The 25,000-nt window shown below is 38.5% G+C and overlaps 1 protein-coding gene and 1 long non-coding RNA gene across 2 annotated transcripts in view; both read right to left on the bottom strand.

Annotated features, from left to right (window-relative positions):
* Nucleotides 1–16,433, bottom strand: part of LOC138043749 (G protein-coupled receptor kinase 5-like) — a 30,702-nt gene extending 14,269 nt beyond the window's left edge. The window contains 7 exon segments of the mRNA XM_068890168.1: nucleotides 3,725–3,788; nucleotides 4,379–4,471; nucleotides 10,206–10,354; nucleotides 15,553–15,642; nucleotides 15,785–15,900; nucleotides 16,018–16,101; nucleotides 16,283–16,433. Of these exon segments, the coding sequence (XP_068746269.1) occupies nucleotides 3,725–3,788; nucleotides 4,379–4,471; nucleotides 10,206–10,354; nucleotides 15,553–15,642; nucleotides 15,785–15,900; nucleotides 16,018–16,101; nucleotides 16,283–16,334 (648 nt within the window). The 5' untranslated portion in view covers nucleotides 16,335–16,433.
* A 644-nt stretch (nucleotides 16,434–17,077) lies between these two features.
* On the bottom strand, nucleotides 17,078–22,235 carry LOC138041564 (uncharacterized). Its single transcript, XR_011130855.1, has 3 exons — nucleotides 22,135–22,235; nucleotides 21,926–22,051; nucleotides 17,078–17,205 (listed from the first exon to the last, which is right to left on the bottom strand). It is a non-coding gene; the product is annotated as an uncharacterized lncRNA (long non-coding RNA).
* Nucleotides 22,236–25,000: the final 2,765 nt, after the last annotated feature.

Below are 25,000 nucleotides of genomic sequence, written 5' to 3' on the forward strand. Positions count from 1 at the left end.
TTGTCAGAAAGAAGAAATTCCTGTCATCTTTAGAAAAAATAGACACACATTGCTTACGTGTGGTACTGAAGTAACACAGCGCTTTATTCCATATTGTAAACTGAGCTGCGTTTTGTCTTCCAGGAGATTCAAGCTGTCATTGCGTAATATGTAGGTCTAACAGTACACGATATTGTTTTGGTATTGTACAGTGTCTATTGTAGTGCCATGGTAGAAGTCTTATATAAATAGCCCCCTGAGAAGACATGTGGTTACTAGCAAAGTACTGAACCCAGAAAGATTGAAGAAAGTAAAAGGGAATCGAGAAACATTGGCTTCTGGGCTGACATGTTGATCATTTTCAAGTTCCCTCACAACTTCTTTTCACCACAAGTTTAAGCGTGCACTCTGAGCATCTGACAGCTTTGTAAACAAAAGTTCAGTGAATTTTTTCTCTGTCCGGCGGGGTTAGTATCTGGATGGGTGACCTAAAAGACATACCACTTCGTAGCAGAAGCATAGGACCAAAAATTCTATTTTAACCCTATCAAATGCCAACCAAGACAGGTACAGACTTCGTTAGCTTGCTTTATGCAAAAAAAATATTGATGCAAAAGTAAATAAAGAATTGATACACAGTTTTTAGGAAGAGGAGAAGGAAGTTTTCAGGACGGTCGATCAAGAACATTATATTTTGCCATCAGTAACAAAATTTACGACATGAAAACAACTTTAATTTCGAACCACAAATGTAAAAGTTGCCATCAGCGAAAAACATTTTGGGAGATTTTGCTAAGTTGAATTTTGTTATTGTACTTTTGGCTGCACCGAGTAAATTGCAAAATCGAAAGTGACATCGAATTCAGCCGGCGCTGTGATCAAGTTACTGCGGCGTGTTTACTCGCGAAACAGCAAAGCATCTGTTTCAAATGATGGCAAGATACCAGGTTTTTGTTTTTGTTAGTTTTCTTTTTCTTTCAAGTGTTATAAAGTTTGACAAGAAACATACGAATTCAACACAAAGATCACAATCGCCCAACTCTTGAGGTTGACCATTGCTTCTGCAAAGTCAAAAATTTACTCTCCAAGACGAGGTTATTTATCACCAGGTAATTCCATCGTTTTGGGAATAGCAGCTACTTTATTATTCATCAGCATCACAATTTTTTGCTGATTTTGGGGCTCATTTTGTTGAAACTCAACCACACTTCCAACGGACCTGTTTTTTTTCATGACTTATGCACTGCTTACAGTGCACTACCACAAAAATCCTCCCCGCAACACATTTCAACACAAGTATGCAAATTTGTTAAGCTCGAAAATTACACAACATGAATTTACAAAAGGTGGAAATTTCACGGAAATCTTTTCCAGCGCAATATTTATTGAAACAAACAACACATTTGCTGTGAGAGGCACAAATCCCTTCCTATTTCAATTGTGTGCACACAATCGGTGTCACAAAGCATATGCAATTAAATAAATTTCTGACAGTTCACATCAAACCCTTTTCGAAAGAACCTTCACTGTAAATAATAAAGCAGAAAAGAGACAACAAGCTTTCATTCAAATAATTTTTCACTGTCACATTTCCAATTCTTTTTTACCTTTGCTGAGTTGTCATAAAATGACTTGCCAGACAACTTAGATGCAACTTCAGTAAACAGAGTGATGCATTCAAGGCGTTCGATTCCTTCAATGTTTGTTAAATCCATAAAAGAATTGCCATTTGACTTCAGTATTGTATATAATACCAAGTTAGTAAAATATTAGAAACAAAGCTTACTTGATATCCAACGGCGAAAAATGAAATTGTTGTCGAAGACCACTACTTGTCGCTTCAAAGATTCCAGAGATTTATTTTTCACCCCCTAAGTTGTTTACCCAATTGACGTTCCATTCTTGAGCTGCATAAGGGTACATTTTGTTTAAGGATACAATAAAACGCCTTTCACGTTACAACGACTTTCGACGCCATTCCAGGTTAATAATTTAATGCCCTCCAGAGTGCACCAGAGAAATCTTTGCATTACACCAGCCCCCTCAAACCCAGGGTTCTTGTTAAGAGCCGGTAACCGGTTATTTTTACCGGCTGTTCAAGTAAATGTTACCGGCTGTTTCACTGAAATATTTCCCGAAATTATCCAACGAATGTTAGTCTGTTTAAAGGTGAAATCACATTGTGTTTATGGGAAAATATTGCTTTCCCTTTCCAACCAATCCTGTGAAGATATCTGGCACATGTTATCGCTTTGAAAGTATACCATTTGTAAAAGCAATCCAGCTTGTTTTTCGCCAACACATCCCTCGAAACGATGTCCGCCATGTTTCCTTTCCATTCCTCCCACCAGGGGAAACCCCCCATAATCCATTATTAAACGTTTACAACATGGCATCCACACATGGAAAACGACAGAAAGGTCTTTCGGAATTTGGTTTTCAACAATAGCGTCAGAAAAGCGTTGGTGAGTGAAAATCAATGAAATAGCATTATAAGCTATTTTCTTTTTGCTGAGTATTAAATTAATTTAGGAGCAGCTGGAACGCGACAGCGATCAATACGAACATCAAGTTAAGACTTGAGCTCGCTAGCCCATGCAGGGGCAGGTAACAAGGTTACCTGCTATTTTTGGTTTTTTACCTCCTGTGCAAAAACTTAGCAAGAACCCTGCAAACCTAACAAAATTTGCACAGAAGACTCTATGCACAAAGACACCACTAAGCAGGAGAGTGACAGGCAAGATTTACCGACACAGAAAAAAATAAAAAAACCACGAAATGCAACGCAGATTCCGACTGGGTTTGGCAACCCAGTAATAAATTATGATCACATGATTGAACATAGATCTGATTTGATTCTACAAGCTAAAGTAAAAAGAATGGTACTTATATTGAAATAGTGATACCAGGTGATAATACACTTGAAGAGAAAGAACTGGAAAAGATCACAAAATACCAACATCTAAAGGGGGAAATCATCAGAATGTGGGCTTTAATAAAAGTCAAAGTTCTACCAGAAGTTGTTGGCGCATTGGAGACTGTATCAAGAAGACTAAAGGGATTTATGGAAAAGATTGATATAGTATTAATAACAGTAGAAATATTACAAAAAACCGCCTTACCGGTACTTGGGCAAGAATACTCAGAAACATGTTAGATATGAATGAAGCCTAGGACCTTAAGGCCCAACCCAGCTGGGTTGGGCCTTAAGGTCCTATGTGGAAAGTAAACAATAATAATAATTGTGGACCCTTGGGATGTCAAGAGATGAAAATAAAGAGATGCAAGTGCTCTCAAAAGCAATCTAATGCAAATTACATGTATCTATCCCAAGGATACCAAAGACTGTTAGTCTCCGCAAGTGCTGCATACCACAGACCACTATGAAAGCCTATTTGTCTTGTATTTGTATGTTAATAAACTTACTGCATGGCCTCATTTTGGTTTACATGCATATTCTTCCGAATTTTGCCCATCATAACAAGGCTAGAAAAACTTAATACATGTATATAGTCAGCATTAATTAAAAGAAAATTATCATTATTATTATTACTATTATCATTATTACATGTATCATTATTACTATTACTAATATTATATATAGAAAGGAATTTGAAACAAGCATTTGGATATTCTTTTAAGTGCACCCTAAAATATTCACCATAAAAGCCCAATGTGAAAAAATTTGCCCTCAATCAGACAATTAACTTTTAAAACTACCAAAAAGAGAATCAAGATCAAGCACCTCTCCAAATCCTCCTTTTCCAAGTACTCTGTAGTGTCGAAATGTTTTCTTTGTAACAGGTTGTCTTGAACAGAAAAAATAAAGTATGTTTTTTACAACTCACAAAAGGGGCAATTTTTCAACAATGTTTAACCCAATGACCCCTGAGAGGGAGACTGAATAGGTTTTACTCTAACACCAGATGATTTTACTCATCAAAGGGGGTGGTCTAGGGCGGTTCAGGTGTCAAGGGGTTAACCCTATGACGCCTGACCTGGCCAAAACCGGCCAGCCCCGTGGAGTCAATGGGTTAAAGCTGGATAATTTGCCTGAAATCTTATGAATACGTGATAACCATGAAGCAGAGAACAAGGGCTTAACTAATTGGGAAGACTTTAATATTTCAGAAAAGAGTGGGGTCTCAAATCAAAAACCCTCCAAAGTCTGCCTCATGACCCGACAAAATAATAGACAATTTATAATTATGGTTTGCAGGGGGGAGGATTGGAAATTTGACCTGCTGGAATTCCTTGTTGACACCCTGCCTTACAACTTTATCTGGAAGCCTGAGACTTTTTGAGAATATGAGAAGGGATGAAAGCCTAGAAGAAAACATCTCAAATCTGAGAGGAGAACCAATCTTAGACTATGCACTTGACCCACAGACAGTCATACCTTTCAAGCCACTTCCACTGTAAATATCTGGAAAAGTACATTGTTTGTTGGTAATCGTGGAAAGGTTTATCTCCTAAGAAATCTTTAACTTCCCTGAAATAAAGAGTGAAGTGATCTATACATAATCAACACACAATACAGTTCTTTTCCATTAGTAAAGAAAAAGGCAAACATTTTAACCGGTATGATCAATAATATTACTAAAGACGACTTCTCCAAATGAGACTCATCATGGGGCTGTTTTCTTAGAACCAGATGGAACAGATGTGTGGTTGTTCCCAAATACCTAGTCTAAGAAAGCTTTCCGTTGACAATATTCAAGGGCTTTTAGGGTTTGATCATTGTATCTCAGCATATCCAAGAGTGGTCAAACAAATTTGAATTTTAGGGGCAAATGTCTCACAACTGAACATGATGTTAATCCTTCCATGTTTTTAAACTTGTCAAAAGTTAAAAACTAATAATTATGCAGTTTAACGATGTTAACAACAAAGAGCAGAAGTAGTCTGGCCTATGGGTTGGTTGATTATCTAAGAGTAGTCAGCGGTGTTTGGCACTGGCACAAACTCATTCCGTTGCTTTACCTATTGACTCCCGGGAGCAATGCTTACAGTGTAACAGATTTTACTCTAACACCACACGATTTTACTCAAAAACTGGGGGCATACAAAGGCACCTGAGGAGTGAGAGGGTAATACCACAAAGAGTACACTCTGCACTAAAATAAACTTGAACACACTTATCAAAACTAACGCTCTCCTATCTACGCTCACACAAAATGAATTGCACTTGCTCTCACTTTCACACACTTACCTACATTCGCATGCATTTCTACATGATTTGCTGTGATATTTTGCATAAATACAACACGTGATATTTCAAAATTGTTATGGATAATTTCACGAGCCATTAGGCGAGTGAAATTTGGGACAATTTTGAAATATCACGAGACTCAGTGGTATTTATGCCAGATATCACATACAAATCATGCTATTATTTGTTTATAATACAACCTGAGAAATTCATGTACCGTGAAGAACTTTGCAACTTTTCATCAAGTTGTTTTGCTTTATAGGCGAGCAATTGGTTTTAAAGTTCTTGCTTTCGGCCAACCCAGTCCAGACATTGAGCCAGGTCAATACATAATAACATATGATTCTTAGTATTTTGGTTTCATGAATTTTCTTTTAGTTCATACATGTAACTCTCCTGAATTTCAAAATCTGGAAATCTTTTCACCATTTTTTTCTAACTTGCGCGACATTATTTCATGACTTTGGTTACCATTAACTTTTATACTGATTTTTAGGGTAGTTTTTAGTTTGGTAGTGAACCATGTATTTTATTTGGTTTTGTAGAGTTTTTGTCAAGATTTCCTAGGTTTTTTGGTTACCATAGTAACTGTTATTTTTCACATTAAGGTATTTTAAATTAAGCTGAAATAACTATATTAATTTGCAATAATTAGGCAAAGTTGTGTATGGAGTCAATTACCTCAGGTTCATGTTAGCATCCAAGCTTAAACAATGGGACTAAATTGAAATTTAAAATGTTTTTTTTTGGGAATGAAACGTCAGTTCATTACTTGGATGTTTGCATATACATTAACAGTAAAGCATTACCTGATGCATGTTGACCTAAAGTTGGGAAAGGAACAGTACACTCAGAATTCAGTGAGTGTAGGTAAATGCATATATGAGTTCAGGCATGTTCACACGAGTGTAAGCCAAGTGCCGGTGTAGGTTAAAGTGCATAGCAGTGTAGGTAAATTGATGTATGTTCGTGGAAGTAAACTGCACTAGAGTGTACCTTAGTGTGTGTGATACAAGATCCACGCATGCGAGTCACGGTCAGTAAGTGCATATCAGTGTAGGCAAGGGCACCTTAGTGTTGGTCAGTGAATATGTGTGAAGGTGAGTTTGTATGAATGCATACAGTGTAGGCAAATGCATATGGGTGTAAGTCAGTGCATATTAGTGTAGTTCAGTGCGTATAGTGTACGTAAGTGCAGATGAACGTGGGCAAGTGCATATTTCTGTGCCTGAGTGCATACAAGTATAGGTAGATAAATGCATATCAGTGTAGGTCAGTGCATGTGAATGTAGGTCAGTGCAAATGAGTATAGGTGAATGCATGTACAGTACCGCTCAGAATTGACCTAACATGGAACGCGTTCGCGAACGCGATCAGAACGAAACTTGAACGAGAAATGAAGCAGCAACAGAACGGATATGGAACGGGAGCAGAACGGATATGGAACAAACAAGTTCTCTTTAACCTGTTCTCTAGAACACGTTCTCATCTGCAGGAACGCGTTCTAGAGAACGTCCCCGTTTAGCGAGATTTACGTGTACTTTGTGAAGTCCACATTTGTTAGCATTAGGCGCGTGTCGCTTGACACCCGGCCCGGTTAAAAAAGGGTTGGTGTTCAAGGCCGCTAAATTAAGCGCTTGAATTTAAGACTACAATTGGGAAACTGTAATAATCTGAAAACGGAGAGGGAAAGTACATTTCATGTGCATTTAGCTGGTAAAGAGAAAGCTTCAAAATATCTTTCTGTTTTCAATTAAGAACAAAACAAAAAAACCCGCACTTCAAATCAGTGAGAAAAACAGCTGCAGTGAACAGGATTGAGATGTTAGTGTAAATATTTTCTTTTTCTCAATATGGCCAAAGAGGCTTGAAAATTTACGTACACATTAGTTGAATAATACCGTTCATCCACAGACAATGAGTACTTTTAGAGTTGTAGAACCAGAACTAGCGTTACGCGACTAGTTTTGCACTAAATTTTTAACCATCACGCCAAAAATAAATTTATCGTTTGATCTGTGGTTTGGTTCATTCGGTTTGAATCGTTTGTAAAACACTGGGTTTCCTTCACTTTAATCGTTCCTTTAAGATATTTCTTTTGTACATAACCGAAAATACACGTTAAAATTCCACTAGCCGTTAAATGCGCGCAAACAAAGCAACTGGCTTGTTCTGCTTCACTAAACAAGTTTGGTTGCCTAGCACGTGACAATTTTTACTCAATACGTGACTAATTCTCTCACGCAAAGTACAAACTTTAAACCCTCGAAGCCTTTAAAACGCTTTAAACCTTTTTTTTTTCCATTCTTTCAAGCGATAGCTGCCGCGAACCAAACTAACGATAGAAAGGTTACAGCGATACAAACGAAATTAAAAGTGCGATGTTTCGGATCAAAATGTAACACGTCCAACGAAAAATTTTCAGATTCCACCAACTTTGTCTTTGTGCTGTGCGCTAACAAAGCAAAATCAACAAAAGGAAAGTATCAAAATAAACAGCAGACATAATAGACAAGCTTTTGTTTTCGTTATTATTTCAGATAAATACTTTGTAACAAAGAAATAGCAGATAAACTTCGGGTATTGTCGGTAAGCGTTTGACAACCTATATACCGTGCGCAAGGCCAAATTTATACGTAAGTCATCTTTTGTCCTTGTTTTGCTCACTTTTTGTATACAATCAAATATTATATTTTTGCACAATTGAAAAAGAAATCTTCTTGATCACTGCAATAATTTAACTGGTTTTTTTTTAAATATCTCTCGCGCAAAAACCTCGTTTTAGGAAAAGACTAACTGCTTGACTCGAAGTTACAATCCCATCTTCATCTCGCAGTGAATGTTACCGGTTTTTGTGAACGCGTTCTTTTTCTTGTAAATGCGTTACATGGAACGCGTCCAATGGAACCACAAGAGAACAGAGCTCGAACGGATTCGGAACGGGTATAGAACGGATATAGAATGGATAAGAGTACAGAAATTGAATGAATATGTAACGCGTTCCGTTCAGCGTTCCCTGTTAGGTTAATTCTGAGCGGTACTGTAAGTGTACGTAAGTGCATATGAGTGTACGTAAATTCTGTATGTTAGTGCATATCAGTGTAGGTCAATAAAATTATGTATGAATGTAGGTCAGTGTGCATGTGTGCTTGTACGTAAACGCATACGAGTGTAGGTCAGTGCATATGTGAGTGTACGTAAATGTATATTTGTGTAGATTAGTGGCAGCATAGGAATGAAGGTAAATGCACATGAGTGTAGGTCAGTGCATAAGAATGTAGGTCAGTGCCTATGGGTGGAGGTAAATGTACGCGGGTGTAGGTCAGTGCATATGAGTGTGTACTATGTAAATGTTTATTTGTGTAGATTAGTGCATAGGAGTGTAGGTAAATGCACATGAATGTAGGTCATTTCATAAGAGTTTAGGTGAATGAGTGAGTGAACGTAAGTGCACACGAGTGTACATAATTGCATATGTGTGTACGTAAATGTATATCAGTGTAGGTTAGTGCATGGGAGTGTAAATTACTGCAGATGAATGCAGGTCAGTGCACATCAGTGCAAGTCAATGGATATGATTGTACGTAAATGCATACAAATGTAAGTAATTGCTTATCAAGATAGGTTAGTGCACAGGAGTGTAGGTAAATGCAAATTGGTGTAAGTTAGTGCATAGGAATATACATAAGAGTGTAGTTAAATTCATATCAGTGTACGTTAATGCATGTAAGTGTATGAAATAGCATACATGTGTACGTTAATGTATGTGAGTGAAGATTATTGCATAGGAGTGCAGGTAAATGCAGATGAAGGTCACTTCGTATAAATGTAGGTCAGTGCACATCAGTGTAGGTAAATGGATATGTATGTAAGTGCCTACGAATGTACGTAATTGCATATCGTAGGGTTAGTGCATAGGAGTGCTGGTAAGTGCATATGAATGTAGAATGCATTTGAGTGCGAAAGTGCATATGGTTGTACGTAATGCGTATGAGTGTATGTTAAGAAACGGTCCAGATAAGAACGATAGCAACAACGGCAATGAACATGTTGGAATTCAATTGGAAAACAAAAAGGTGATAACTTTTCTATTATCTGTACTTACTTCTGATTGGCTTAAACAGCAAAAGTTAACAAAACTTCATAAAGTAGAATTATATTCATCCTTACTCTCCAACCATCTTCCATTTAACAAAATCTGGTCTCAGTTTGAATACCACAGAAATCGTATGTGGGGAACATGTAAAATTGTAAACGTTTCTTGGCTTTCGTTTTCAACTCTTGTTGGTCTTGTTGTTGATCTTATTGTTGGTCAATATCTTTTAACACAAAAAGAACCCTTTCAAAATGGGCTGTAAATGAATTTTATTGCGTTAACAGCCTTCTTGTAGGTTTATGCATTCTCTGAGTAAAAATGATAACATTCCTATTACTTTGGGAAAGCACCATTGCCGCATAAGAAAAGAAATTGCTATCCACCTTATACGGATCATTGCTTAACGCACAGGAGTGCAGGTAAATGCATGTATACGAATGCAGGTCAGTGCGGATGGGTATACGTAAATGTGAATGAATGTAGATGAATGCATAAATTTGAGTGCACCAAAGTGCATATAATTGTGTATGTAAATGCATATGAGTGTAGGTTCATGTATATATAGGAGCAAGGGTGTATGTAAGTACGTACGCATGTAGGTGAATGCAGAGTATTCAAAATTTGTGTGCCAGTTTAATTTTGAACTTTGCTTTAGAGATTTTGAATTTCCTATGGATAATTGCTTGATATATCGCGATAGTTAGCTATGAGCTTTCATTTCAATATAAAATAAACATTGTTTAAAGGTGAAAACTATTTCCAATGTTTGATGGATTACTGTTCAGTTATTGCGCGTTTTTCGTACCAACTTCCTGAAAAAATCTTCAAGATTCCATTCAAATCTCAGAAGCTCCAAATATGAATTCGGATTTTCATTTCAATCTCACACAACATAGCTCTACTGTAACACTTAAATACCTGACAGCATCCTTGAAGAATTCCATGGAAAATTCTTCATCAGCAGCTTTTGACACCATACTTAGTGTCTTCTCTGCTGTATCATCCATGACTCCAGCCACTCTATGGCCTCCGTGCCTTTCGCCATCCAGCAAAAAATCATAATTTTGCTAGTGGAAGGAAGAAAAGGAAATATTTCAAACTAAATTCCTTATTTTACAAAAAATTAGCAGCTACTGTATTAGACTGCCCTGATCGGCTGAGGATTTTACTGCTCTCAGAGAGAAACTGGCTACACAATGAAAGTAGCCAGCTATTTTTAAAACTGATTTTTAACCCTTTGACGTTCAAACCAGTCTAACACCAGACGATTTTACTCGTCAATGGGGAACCCCTGGGAGTCAATGGGATAACTGTGGTTAGTGTTTTAGTCATTTGTTTCACTCTGAGTACAGTGCTCGAAATTAGCAGTCGTCCAGTCGTCCCAGACAACCAGAAAGTTTACTGGGCAACAAGATCTTGGTAGAATTTAAAGCCTGGTTGCCCGAGGTAAAAAACAATGGACAACCAAGGCTGTGCTCTAACGGCGCCCGGTCGCCTGAGGCGACTAACATTTGGTTTCGGGCGAGTGAGAAAAACTACCCCGTCGCCCGGCCGGGCACTCTGGCTTATTGTATTTCTAGCAGATAAAGCGGCTAAAAATTTTAATATGTTGGTGGTTATAGTTTACGAAACCTCTCAGAAAATGTTTTTTCTTCGTACGAAACAGTCGGTTTAAAGGCCGTTCCACATGATTTCACATGTAACATAATCTGTGACTTTGCACGTGACGGCCGGCGGCCGCACGAATTTCGATTCGTTCTCAAAAAAAATAGCATTAAATTTGGAACGTGGAGTTTGGCATTTCTTGGTTATAGTTTAAAAAAAGAGTTGTTACTTCTGCTCTGACAGCGTTAAAGCGCGGCCGGCGAAGCGGTGTAATTTACTTTTGTATGAACCCGGGAATCGCAGTTTTTGCGCCTGCTTGGCTAAAATACATTTAGGTTATGGTTGTTTTTCCCCAGTATATGAAATAACGAAATAAGAAAAAAGGAAAGATATCATGTCATTTGTTGTTGTTTTAGAAACAGAGCAATCCCGCGTTGTCTTTAGTTCGTGACAAACCATTGCGTGCCCTAAACAAGTAACGCTGTGACTGACGCTTCGACCGAATCCACAAAAAGCTCATTCCACTATTAAAACATTTACTGATAATGTAAGAAAAAATACTTAAGTTCTGTCCTGTAGCAATGATTTTCGTCCAATCAAGATGACTTGCTCAAAAAAAAAATTGATACCTTTGGGTCGCGGTGGTTTTTGTTTCTCGGCAGTTTTCACAAAAGCTCCACGTGAATCAAGCGGCATTGATTCACGTTTTGAAAATTCATTTTTAACCCAACTAACCAGTAAAAACGTTTACCTGTATTAGACCCAAACGTTTTTACATAAAACTGCCGCAATCTTTACTTTTTCACTTTTAAACTTGAAAACATTGGTGGCATTGCCACTTTTCTCGTCTTTCTCAAGTATGGCGTGAAAAATTTGACGGGTTGCGGGATTTTCTTGCACTAGCGAGTTTGACGATCACCAGAGCAGTAGCAGCAATGTTTTGTTGAGAGAAAGATGGATGACGATCTTCCTGCGTTGCTGATCTCAGATAATTAATTAAATAAATAAATAATTAATTCGGGCGACCAACTTGGAGGGCTGGGCACCCCAGCTGAAATGCTTGGGAGCCCGAAGGGCTCCCCGAAATTTTCCTTAGAGCACAGCCTTGACAACTCAACCAAAAATAGAAAACAAATTAATCACAAGCAGCACCCGACTAATGGGCCTTCTGTTTCATAAGCAGAGACTTTACCTTTTTTTTTGGCACCCGACTTACATGTTGCTTTTCTATTGTCAATGTCTAGACAACAGGAGTGTGAAGTTAGTAATAATCATAAATTTGCTGCAGCTGAAAATTTTCCCATGTTTTGTTTATCTGTGGCTTTTACAAAACATTGTCAATGAGATAGGACAATGCAAGACACAACATTACAAAGATGTAGACGATAGACTTTGACAAAAAACTACAGGCACACACTAAGAACTATGGGATACTCAAGGTCCATCGCCATGTGATTGCATCTCAAAACTGAGTGCAGTTAATCGTAGTGGGTTTGCTAATGGGAAACCAAGGATTTATCAGGGCAACCTCATCGGGTGTGGTCGGCCGACTTTTGAAACAGGGGCAACCTGGAATTTTTTTAATTTCGATCGCTTCAGAGAACATTGTAAGATCAAATTTCAATCGATGATTCAGACATGCCACTGGACACCCGTTTTGAATGCCCAAGATGTTGATAGTGCTACCAATACGCTAAATGAATCTCTGCTTTATCTTATGAATAAGTGTTTTCCCATTAGAACTGTGAATTTGTCTACAAGAGACCCCCTTGGATGACTCCTCTTGTCAAGTAGCTGTTAAAAAAGAAGTTGAGAGCCAATGCTTCTGGGAATGTGGCAAGAGCCAAGGAGTTATCGAAGAGGGTATCGGTTATCCTTAGAATGGATAATATCTCTCAGAGGAAAAGCAAACCACTGCCTGTGTTGAGCGAGAGTTTCTATGTGGTCTGAATGAATTTTTCGCAAAACTTTGTCAAGATGATAGTTACTCGGAGCTTTCATTCCAAGAAATTGATAGTGAAAAGCATGTATCGCCTCCACTCAATGAAACCGAAGTTATGATGGCCTTGTCTAAGATAAAAAAGACAGCATCAGGTCCGGACAGGATACCCTACTGGGTTTGGAGCGATAATGCTCTACTCTTGGCTCCGGTGGTTACTTTTATTTGGAACTTATCTCTATGTTCCTATACATGGCCTGAGGCATGGAAAGAGTCTAATATCAGTCCACTCCCTAAGGTAAAAAAGTATTATCTTATAAGAAAAAATATCTTATTATTTATTCAAAATAATACGATGCGACACAAAAAACAGGGCCCTTACTGCATTCAAGTGTTACAAAGTGAACAGTTCAAAGGAATAGACAATTGATTCATTTTTCCAGTGATAGAAAAAAATCATTGGACACATCACATCGTCAAATACTAGACAACAAGCCAGAATTGTATAGGAATTGGTTGGATGAAAAAAATAACTTTTGCTTTAAGCGTCTATATACTTGCGGCAGTTCTTTTCATTTTGCGTGCACTTATATGCACAGTTAAATGCATATATGATCCCGGGGGGGGGGGGGGGGGGGTACTTTAGGAATTTCTGGGTGGGGATGTGCCACTGGGACCCTGGAACCCTTAGCCTATACCAGAGCTAGTTCAGCTGAATTTTGCTACCCTATACTAGAGTAAACTCCCACCGATTTCCGTCTAAATACCGATACTTGAGAGTTAATAATATCCAGAAGTTTCTCATGATAGCCATTTATTGACACTGTTGAGGCTGAGTTGCGCAAATTTAAACTTTGCCGACTCGACTTTTTAATATTTTTGAGCGGGAATTTCTGGTTTCCTTAGTCTTGATAAAATCTTCAAGCGACTGGTCAGTTTCGTGAAAAATGATACCCTATTCTAGACCCAAACGCTCTGATTTATATACACCCTATGCTAGAGTAAACTGCTTGAAAACCATACCCTACACAGCGGCACATACCTATATAGCCCATATATGGCAGTACCCCCCCCCCCCCCCCCGGGTATATGATGTAAAGACCATTTCATTTTTGCTTGTTTAAAAAAATTGTGTGGCTACCTCAATAAGGGACCTGAAAACTCTTTCTGTGTATGCGTATTTTCTCTTGTTTCTTCCTGTTACAAAGATTATTACGCCATCAAAGACCCATTAAATTTAAACTTCATCTGGAGTGTCAGGACCCTTATTCCAAATTATCATTGAACTCCTTATCAATGATTTGAATGAAAATATGTGATTGGCTGATAACCTTAACAACACCATCCCTGCACTTTCATTGATACCATTTATTGACCAAGTTTTTTAACCATTTATTCATTTAACTAAATTAAAGTAGATATAAGCATTGCAGCCCCAATTCAGTATTCCTGAGGTGATTTTTGGTTGTTATTCCTAAAGCCCATGTCCACTAGTGAAGCTATCAAGAAGTCTCCTGTTATCTGCTGGATATGAATCGACTACGTTAATGGCAACTAAAACTGGATACATTTGGCCTTACTATTGTCAAATGAGTGATATCTGCTCAGGGGTGTTCAAACATTTGCTAATTGATAAAGGCAACATAAAAGTAATGCATAAATTGTTCGAAGCAAACCGCATAAGCAAATGAAAATTGTCTACTTTGCAGCCAGCAACCACTTGGCGAAAATTTCGAAGCTAACCGATTTTAAAGATTGAACACATTGGTTGTTTGCGTGTTGTAATTAGCTGGATTTCTCGCAACAAAGGCTCGTTCGTTAAATGTACAAGTTTAATCAATTCTAGTTGGTGCAGTAATGATACTTCCAAAAAGATACACCAAGCTTTAAAAGATCTCTTGGAAAATACTTAAAACACATGATCAGTTTTTTTTTTCCAATTGAATTTGTGACATGTACATGAGCATCCCAATTTTAATATTTCTGATCGAACGCGATTCTCTCCGAATACGATCTCTGAACACTCCAGCCAATCTTATGTTTACACAAAAGAAGGAAATGAAATATTGAAAAAAGCAAACACGAAAATATTGAAACCAAATCTGCAATGCTGCAGCGATGCTGAATTTCGAACGACTAATGCTTTGAACCGCTGTCGGTTTGCTTAGGGTCATAATCGCAACTATTTCTCCTTTAATTTTAACAGACTTTTAATCGCCCATGACCGAGAGCCCATGCACACAAAATGCTGTAGCCTAAGCGAATATTTATAAATTAAGCTGAAATCATCGTGAACCCGAAAGAACAAACAGGACTGACAAAAAAAAAAGCGATGAAGAAGGAAGGCCAATTACGCAACTTAAGAGCGAACGATCGATCATTTAAAAATTTGGCCAAAGGGAGCTTATGTTTCAATTATACATGACTCTCTTCATTAACCCAACACATTATAAAAGGAAAACCATCTTAGAATTTAACTTATTCAGCTTTTGCCCTCAGAGAGATACGATTTGAGACGCAATTAATTCATATCAAGTGCTACAGTAGAGCTGTAAGAGGAAATCGTTGTGCACCTTGTACATAAACAATAATTCCTGGCCAACTAAACGACTGATTTTTGGCGCCTTTCATGATCTCGAGAGCTGAATAGCAGCCCAATTCAGCGCAAATAAACAACAAACCAGAAAACGTAACGTCCGTAGTTACACAGATATAGCTCACCGTTTTCTGTTCCGGAATTAGTAGGTGCTTGCGTACAAGTTCTTTGGCTAGAGCGGGCTTCTTGGATTCTTCGGCTTTATCAAATGCGTCCTATTTCGGAAACAAGAGAGAGACTCGATAATTCCTGTACGAGAACTTCCGCGTCCTAATTAAGAATGTCGATGAATTTACGCAACATCTTCTGTGGGAGCACGCTGTAGAGTTAACACAAGCAAAAATCAACTTAGCTCACCACTTCGTCAAGAAAGTCGATGACTCGCTGGAGCTCTGCATTACCAGAGCAAAACTGTCGGAATAGCTCTCGTCCTACGGGCTCTTTTTCACAAATTCTGTCATAAGTGAGCTGCACTGTGAAGAGAAAACATAAAGAAAAGCAGTACAATAAGTTCAAGTGCGTACCGTAGTTAGAGCAAATTTAATTCAGATGAGCAAGAGTTTCACAATGGGCTACTATTGAAAGCTCACATTCGTGTTTTAAATGAGCGGATATGGTATGATGCGGAAACTTTAAAAGCTCCTTCCATTTCTTACTCCTGCCTTTAGTTTTACCTGCAAAATACAAGAATTAAATCAGAAAAGAGTAAAGATACCGTCGCACGCTTGGCAAGGCGTTCGATTCAAGCTAGAGCTCAAACTCTTTACAGACACAAGATCATGCGACCACAAATTCGGCACGCTTCGAGTCGCTTGCATGCGACTCGTTCTCCAGACATTCTGATGCCATACTCACTTTCTCGTGCTTTTAAATATACGGTGTTGGCTACAATATTCTCTAGTTCCATAACTTGGGCAAAATCATGGGAAGTAATGTGGAAGGTACATAAGAAACCACCCACAGGAATATGGCTGTCATGGACCGAAACACAACCGAAGCTTGTGATTGGTTGGCTAATCAAGTTCTTAAATCACGAAAAGCAACCGCAGGGTACCCCAGTGTGAAGTGACCTCGGAAGTTAATGAATGGAGAAGCCCAAAGAGAGATAAGAATCTATTTCAAGGTGATATTTACCTCGTTATTGAGGTAATTGAGGACTCATGACAAAATTCATTCCGCAAGAATGGGCAATTTATCTAACTCTAACCCTTACAACGACCCAAGTTACCTCAATAAGAAACTTGACGAAAACAATGCTTTTATTTGGTCTTAAAAAACCAGAAATTGCAGACTCAAAATGCGGCCGAGTAGGCGGTAACAGGCATGAAGAAAATTGAAAAATTAAGAAAGGAAAAAAGTTATTGTAGAATTTGAGAATTCCAACTTCCCTGCTAGCAAAGATCTCCTTTCTTTTCGCATTCGCTGGGCTGACCTAACCTTAGTCGGCCCAAGCTCGGGTTACACGCGAGACGTATTGTAGCTGCAGCTGTGAAAAGCCTCACGTCAGCAACAAAGTTCACCTGTTCAAGGTATTTTTTTGCGTGTGTATTTTGAGTCAGTTTTACGACAAGGGAGCAAAGAGTCAAAAAGTTATCAAATAAATGAACGAAATAAAGTAAGTTAACTCACCTTGCTTTTTTTGTTTTGTCTTGTCGAGCTTTTTTCGACTGTTTTGGGACGTTGTTCTTGAAGAGTCTGTCGTAATCTTCCTAAGACAAAGTCAAGGCTGCACATAGCGATTTATAATGGTAATAGAACTGAGTGGAGTCCAATTTGGCCTGCAATCATACAAGTAATTAACAAAAATTGGACGACCGCGTAGTGCTGTATTTTCAAGGACTGGATCCGAGCAGGAGACACAACCACTAATGGCCATCTGTAACGACGTCCTGGGGCTCGTTTCTCGAAAGTCCCGAAAACGTTTCGGGCCCGAAAAGCCATTTGTGAAACTGCCAACCGCTTCTTTTGAAAAGCCGATCTTTTAAAATGTTTTCAAGCTAACTAAAAGAAACATGTCCGTGAAGTTTGACGACTTAAATCCTCTCCGTTCGTGAGATAAAAAGGGATTTGTGACACCCGAAAATGGCCCGTAAAGTTTCGGGACTTTCGAGAAACGGGCCCCTGGTCCGACAGAAAACCAAAGTGCTTTTTTAATTGTATTTTTAATAATTTATTATTTTTTGGGTCTTATTGGTATTATTTTGTGTGTTCCGTGATGTTCCGGTTTTCCGGGAACTTTCGATATTCCGGTGTTCCTGCTTTTAGCACATCCAACCCAATTGAGGAGAGAAGTAAGTTTGTAGTCGTTTTGTTACAAGTCTGAAAAGGCGAGGGGAAGGACTCGAAGAACAGAGGCACAATTTTCAAAACCAATCATAATTTGAAATCAAGTGTACTGGTGTCGAATTTGTTCGTTTGTTGCCTACGCCAGGCATATAACTCATGTTAGCTCAAATCACCATATATGGAAATAAATAATAGGCGTCCAAACAATAGCTAACAATTGTTAACAATGATTGGTGCTCTATATGTGAGCAAGTATTCTACGACACAGATGTTGATGGAACCCCGGTTACAAGGGTTGCGAGATGGGCAAAATAAGTAAATAAAAAGAAAAATATTGAATGGAAAATCAATAAAACGGAATGAAATAGTAGATGACAGAGTACAATATTTATGTGGCAGTATTCGTGGAAAGAGTTGAGAATAAACCATGTACAATTATTTCACAACAAGAGTATTCAGCATTAAGGACCTTTTATGGACAGTGCCTACTAATTCAAAGGTATTTTTGCGCGGTTTACTGAATATGCGGGAAAAGCAGATGTTAACAAGTGTTATTGAAATCCAAAAAGAAAATTGGGTGTAACCACGCATTTTTCGAAGATAATTAATCAACAATATTTGTAACAAGCTTTAAGCAATGTATGGCGTTCTTTTCCAAATTGAAGCTTAATTATCTCTGAAAAAATACGTTGTTGCTCACAGTTTTCTTTTTGGCCACCGAGAGCATTTGCTAAGTTCTGCTTTCTCCGCATAGTTTTAAGCTGCGCAAAAACATCCCTGTATCAATACTTCACCACCCAGACACCCATAGGAAATCCGAGTGTCTCGAGATGCGCAGAATGTATGCGCAATAACAATAGTAGGCATCGTCCTTAACTGAACTGTTTCAACATTTGACCAACATGCGTTCAACAAGAGTGGTCAGCATTGCGGGTTACATGAAAGTAGCTAATATATGTTATGGATAACAACAGCAGCTATCGCCTGCAAGCACGCTATCTCTTTGTCAGAGGGACGGGATAGCCCTCTGTCCCTCCTGATAAAGACTACCGCTCCAAACCCCAACAAAATGGCTTGAGTGACTAGAAGCCTTTGAATGTGCGTCAAATTTCCTTATTTTCACCAACCTTATGCAAGTTTTAGGATTGCAGGGGTCTTTGTGCAACGTGAAGCCTTTGAGTGTCGCTTTTTGTACGAAAAGGTACACAAATGAAAAGTGAATCAAGAATCAAGTGGGTGTAACACTGTTATCTAAAGAATAAGCACTTAATAGGGAGAACTTCGGAATCATATTTGGAGACTCGACGTTATATAAAACGAGTCAGTCTCTGCAAAATATCATCAAAGGCAATTTCCAAGCTCTTTCCAGCTTTTTTTTTTTGTTTGTTTTTACAAAAATGTCTTTCTTAAGAACGTAGCTTTCATTCGCGCTAAGTGTGGTGGATATCGCTCGCGGACTGCATCTGAGCGCTCCGAGTTGGAATCCCAGCTCGTGCGCTCCAAAGTTTACTCAGCTTTCCACCCATTCGTGGTGGGTACAATGAGTACCAGTATTTCTGAGGACAAGTTGTTCATGCAACGGCATTAGGGAGCTTAAGCAACGACAACGGCAACGGCAACGAGAACGTCATCTCAAAACATAAATTTGCGTTATTTTAATCGCTTCGTGACTATTTCAACGTTTTTAATATGACAAGGGTGTGGTAATTCCTCAAAGATGACACCAGTCGGAACGGCATTCCATTTTAGAAGAGAAAATGAAAATTTATCCTCAAGTGCGGACGTTCTTCATAAAACCAAAAACTTGGCTATTTCATGTTGTTGTTTTGCTGACGACGGCAACGAAATGGACAAAAGTGAAAAACGCACCTGCAGGGCGTGCGAAGCTATTGTTTTTAACCACTAAATATGCAAATTCGTGACGTTCTCGTTGCCGTCGCCGTTGTCGTTGCTTAAGCTCCCTATTATAGGAGCCCCCACGCCTGCCGTAAATTACGGTAGAAGCAAAAGGAAAAGGAGACTTTGGGCAACCTCGTACCCAGGGTCTCTCTTCTCTGCCTCCTTTGTCGTCAACATGATCTCTTCTCTAAATTAACGATTATCGTTAATTCTTAATTTGCTTTCAATTGACTATTATCGTTAATTTACGACACTGTGTCCCAGGACTTGTGGTAATAGAGAAAATAAGGGGAAAAAAATATCATATCCGTGGATTGGATGCGAACCTGGAGCTTCTACTCTATAGGAACCGCTTCTTTCAGCTTCACCACTGAAGATCAATATATCGCGTTTCCAAAAAAACATTTTTTTAAGTCTGCCATAGAATATCGCTGCTGAAAAAATATTATGCCTAAGCTAGATTAATAATTTAAGCCTAAGCTTGGATTTAGAATGTTTAGGTTTGGAAAGCGACCTTTGCAGTGTGTAATATTGTTTGTTGTCGTTCAGCTGGTATGATTTTTTTTTTCGTGCACTGTTTGTGCAGGATTTTTTTTTTCAGGTGAAACCCCCTGCACGAATTTTTTTTAGACAAATATTACATTTTTTAACAGTGAAATCTTGATTCATTTATATCTATGTTTTTGTGAGACTATAGAGTTACGCAAGCAACACATCAAAAACCTCCGACACACAATTGACTACAGAGCACATCAATTTACTCTCTCGAGGTTTGAAATTCATTCCAACACCTGTCATGAAAGAAAACCAGATAAGACGCCAGCTAATTTCAGACTTCAACCAATTTGCCAGAAGGATGCGCCTTTAATATATCTATCATGACCAAAGTACTGAGCAACATCCATTTCACGTGAAATCCAGTTGGATTCCACCGATTCAACGGTCAGTTGCTCTTGAGACTTACTTAGAAGAAGTCAAAATAAAGCTTGCGGAACTCCACTGAAAGATTTGGAAAGCTGACGTTTCGAGCGTTAGCCCTTCGTCGGAGCGAAGGGCGCTCCGACGAAGGGCTAACGCTCGTCAGCTTTCCAAATCTTTCACGGTGGTTATTCGACCTTTATCAACTCGTTTGATAAAATAAATTTCCATTTTAACATGCTATGGTAGTGTGAATTAATTTATGTCACCTTTAATTTGTCATTTCACTCAGTGTGAGGAAAACACCTCAGTACACGAGATGTCTTTATTTATTAATAATAATAACAATATAGCAGGGCCTGGGGTAAGGCCTAAGAATATTTTGAATCAATAAGAATTATTTTTAATAGACACTGGCAAATATTATATAGTTATTAAATAACAGTCACAATTGGACCTTCCTTCTGCATGAATTTTTTTTCTTTACCTTCTTTGCGTGAATTTTTTTTCTTGGCATTTTCCCTTGCATGAATTTTTTTTCGGTTTTTTTCCCCACCCCCCCCCCCCCCCACCCCCATCACTTTTCTAATGGTCCGTCCCTAAATAGGGTAGGGAAAATCGCAGATTTTGGTCATAAATAGGGTAAGGGTTTTGGGAAGCGGGCCGCACACCCCTAACCAATTTTTCTGGGAGTAACCCCCCCCCCACCCCCCCGGGCTCGTCTCACCGGTTCAAATTTAATTTATTCGTCCTTGGCGCTGGATGGCGGCTCACTCATAGAAACTAATGGCTGCTTGCAGTGGTTTCTCTCTCGGGAAGCGTAAGAAAAACCAACTGCTCGCACGGTATTACAGGAAGAAATGCGCAACGATTCCCAAATGACTTAATTTATTGAAAATAACTTTTAGCCACAGACTCGACTCTCTTTACAACTCTGTTGATCGAAAACGTTTCAATCAAATTTGATTGCAAACATTATTCACGGCCCCGTTTTGTCGAAATCAATTTGCGGAAATTCGGTTCGTCAGGATATTGAACGCAAATTGGAAAGAGGTATTGTATTTTTTTCTTTGGAGATCTATTTCAACATAGGCCTGACTTGGTTACACGCGTTTTTCCCTTTCTCTCTAGTTTTATCTGTTGATGTAAAAAGCATATTAAAATATAGAAGATGTTAAATAAATTTTTTAACCTTCAAATCAGATGTTTTTTGCTCGTTACTTTTCCATCAACTAAAAATAGATGGTACGGCTCCTTGAAATACGACCTTTCGTGAGCCAGTGTCTCTCACGAAATACTGAAAATATTGGTCATATTTGCAATGTAAGGGATAAAATAATGTTCGCAGTTAATCACGCACGGAATAATGATAAAGACATATACCATTTTACTTACGCGAAGGAAAAGTTGTTTGCTAAAATCCAGTGTCGACCGCCCTAATATCGACCGTCAGGTATGGCTACAAGCACGTTGTTGTTATTAGGTTGAGTGTTGGCTCTGTTAACCAGTTCTCCTTTAGACCTTGTAAACAAGAAAGGATGAGTAAGGTTTCCTTGTACGTGAATAGTGTAAAACTGGAAACGTCAAGTCACCAATTATCTTACCGCTGTAGCAAAAAAAAAAAATTATCCTGACCGAAACGAAGAAACACTCGCAATAAAATATGAAATGAAAGCGGATGGATCTATCCTAAACTGCTTTTTTTTATGAAGACTGGTTGCTTGGAAGTTTTCAATTTGGAAGAATTGCGTCTTTTTATGCCAACAATGGGCTGAGAGATTTGATTAATTGAAAAAGGCGCACCGTATCGAATTGTACTTTTTTATTGCTTCCTTGTCAGGGGCATTTAGGAAACGAAAAAATAATGGAAACTTAATAAAAAAGTATGACTTTTTTAAAGTCACGGCTATCGCTCGATTTGTGTCAAGTCTGTCGGGTACTTCAGATTTTCAAAAGTAATGATATACTTTTTGATACGCGTACAGTAGAGAATATGCCAATAATTTGCAGAAATCAAGGAGATCGATCGAGAAGCAGTTTTTGGCACTTGAAACACAAGTCTGCGACATGGATTCAACGGAACATAACAACACCGGTGTACTGCGCATAAGCAGACAATTTTACCCCCAAAAATAATAGGAACAACTTAATCTCAGGATTTCCCTGCGATATGATGTTTCTGCACCTTGGCCAATGCAAACGAAGCTTCCTAATTTGTGAGTAAGCAAAAACAGGGTTTCTAGTATTGTCAAAAGACAGAAAAGATACGGTATCATCAAATAAGCCTGATAGAAAATTTCTAAATAATAAAGAATAATTTTAAAGCGTTTTAGTCCCCGGGCAGCTAAATGTCGTTGACGAAGTCATGTGGTCTGTGCTCGCACAGTTTAAGATTAAGGTAGCATGTGCAGGTGGTTTAATGAGGAATAGCCCAAGTAACCAGTTGACGAGATTGGTTTAAAGGGGAACTGAATTGAAGGCAAAAGAAATAAGCATTTTTAATTTACACTTTAGACCATGCACAATATTAATAGTGTTTTTAACTTTTTTCCCGGCATGTCAGTCGTTTTTCCACCTAAAAAATGTTTTTATTCCGATTTTAGGAGGCCATCACCATTGCGGCTCCAAATGGAGGAGTAGGCGGTCATTTTTGCACCTTATGACGTATGATGCGAGAGCGCCCCATATAGAAGCAGTGTCTTGACTGATGTTTGTCGTGAATATTGAGTCCGCCGAAAAACAGCAAAACAACGAAGAAAATATCCACAGCAGCTTGATTACGAGATCTGTGGTCCCTACCTCATACGTCACAGCAGGCTGCTGATTTAGTTTTTGAGCCCGCACTGAAAAGACCGAAAAAGCGGGAAAAGCCCAACTTCGAAGAAGAAATAACCCCACAAACTTAGCTTTACTTATGTTAGACTTTCCAAAAACAATGTTGGAAAAATTGCTGATTTTGGCCTTCGGTTCTCCTTTAAGGTGGCTGAATACAGTTTTTGATACCTACATTTCATTTACCTTTTTCTCAGGCTAAAACCTTTCATCCTTTGGTCTCCAAAAATGGTAGCAAGCAAGTTAACAACACGAACTTCAGTTTTTTTATAGTTAAGCTGACGTATATGCCGTTGCCACGACAACATGAAAAAATATATACAGGCTTCTAAAATTGGTTTTGGTTATTGTCAGAAAACCTGGTCATTAGATTTTTTTATAATTTGCATGCAACAAGCTTTTAAGGATGCTCACAAGTTAACACTATTTTAATAATAATTTGACAGAGAGATCTTTAATTATCCCTTTTTATTGTCAATAAGCGGACAGACACATAAATTTATAATTTATGCGATAATGCCGCGATATTCCTCGCGTCAGATTGAAGTTTCTCGCATTTTTGTCTCGCTTTCTTCTCGTGTTTTTACTTAATTTTGACCCCTCTGCCTTTTTGTTATCGTAAAAAACAAATTGCTGTCAGTTTCACAGCTACTTTGACAATGTTATGACGCAATTAATGATCAATAACAGGACAGACGCATGAAAAACTGACATCAATTTGTTAAATTGATGGTTTGCATGACGTTACGGCAGCCATGTTGGTATACAGAACAATGCATTAAAATGTCTTTTGAGAATTTGATTCGGAGGCACGCAACGATCAATTTGTTGTAAAATGTATTATTATACCCCAGTTAATGAAAATAAATGTTATTAAGGCATTTTCAGGTGTTTTTCAGTGTTGCTGGGAAAATATTATCTGTTCCTTTTTCCCAGCAAGACACACAAGAAATTTCCCAGCCAGCTAGATAGAAGTGGTTGGTTTCCCAGCCAGCTGATCAAATTTATTTCCCAGCCAGGAATTCCGCGCGCTTTTAAATCCCTCGATCCGAAACGACCGAACAAGAGCGACAAAACCGGGACAAAACAGGTTTTTTTCCGCAAGGGCAGTCACTCTGACCAGCCGTCGTATGTTTGTGGGGTTCCTTTTTTTTTTTTTTAAAGTCGTCCTCAGTCTTCAGACTTTCTACAGCCAGCTCGGGTTGAAATGCTGAAAAAAGTCAGTAATTCCCAGGCAAAACGTCTATCAATAACAAAATTTCCCAGCCAGCTCATCGAAACACCTGTATTTTTGCCAGCCAGCAAGATTCTTCTGGGGAACAGATAATGTGAGGAACAGATTCGTTGGGTGCCCCTGTTGATTCTATTATTATGCAATACTTTTGGGGCCATTTTCTATTGCTTTGAAGCAAGCAACCGTGGACAGTCATCCTGTCGGTGTAAGTTGGACCAGTACTGAAATATTTTAAGCAAGAGCCGATACAACGTAGATTTGATTTTAGTGGTGTACTATACATATGTCTACTATATACTTGTATTCTGGGATAATTGCGGACCACACGAAACGGCACTGTCGCAATAAACGACGATTACTCCTGAAGCCTGAACTCCTGTGAAGTTAGTATCTTTATATATACA

This window comes from Montipora capricornis, chromosome 3 (assembly GCF_036669925.1).
Source record: "Montipora capricornis isolate CH-2021 chromosome 3, ASM3666992v2, whole genome shotgun sequence".
Taxonomy (NCBI): domain Eukaryota; kingdom Metazoa; phylum Cnidaria; class Anthozoa; order Scleractinia; family Acroporidae; genus Montipora; species Montipora capricornis.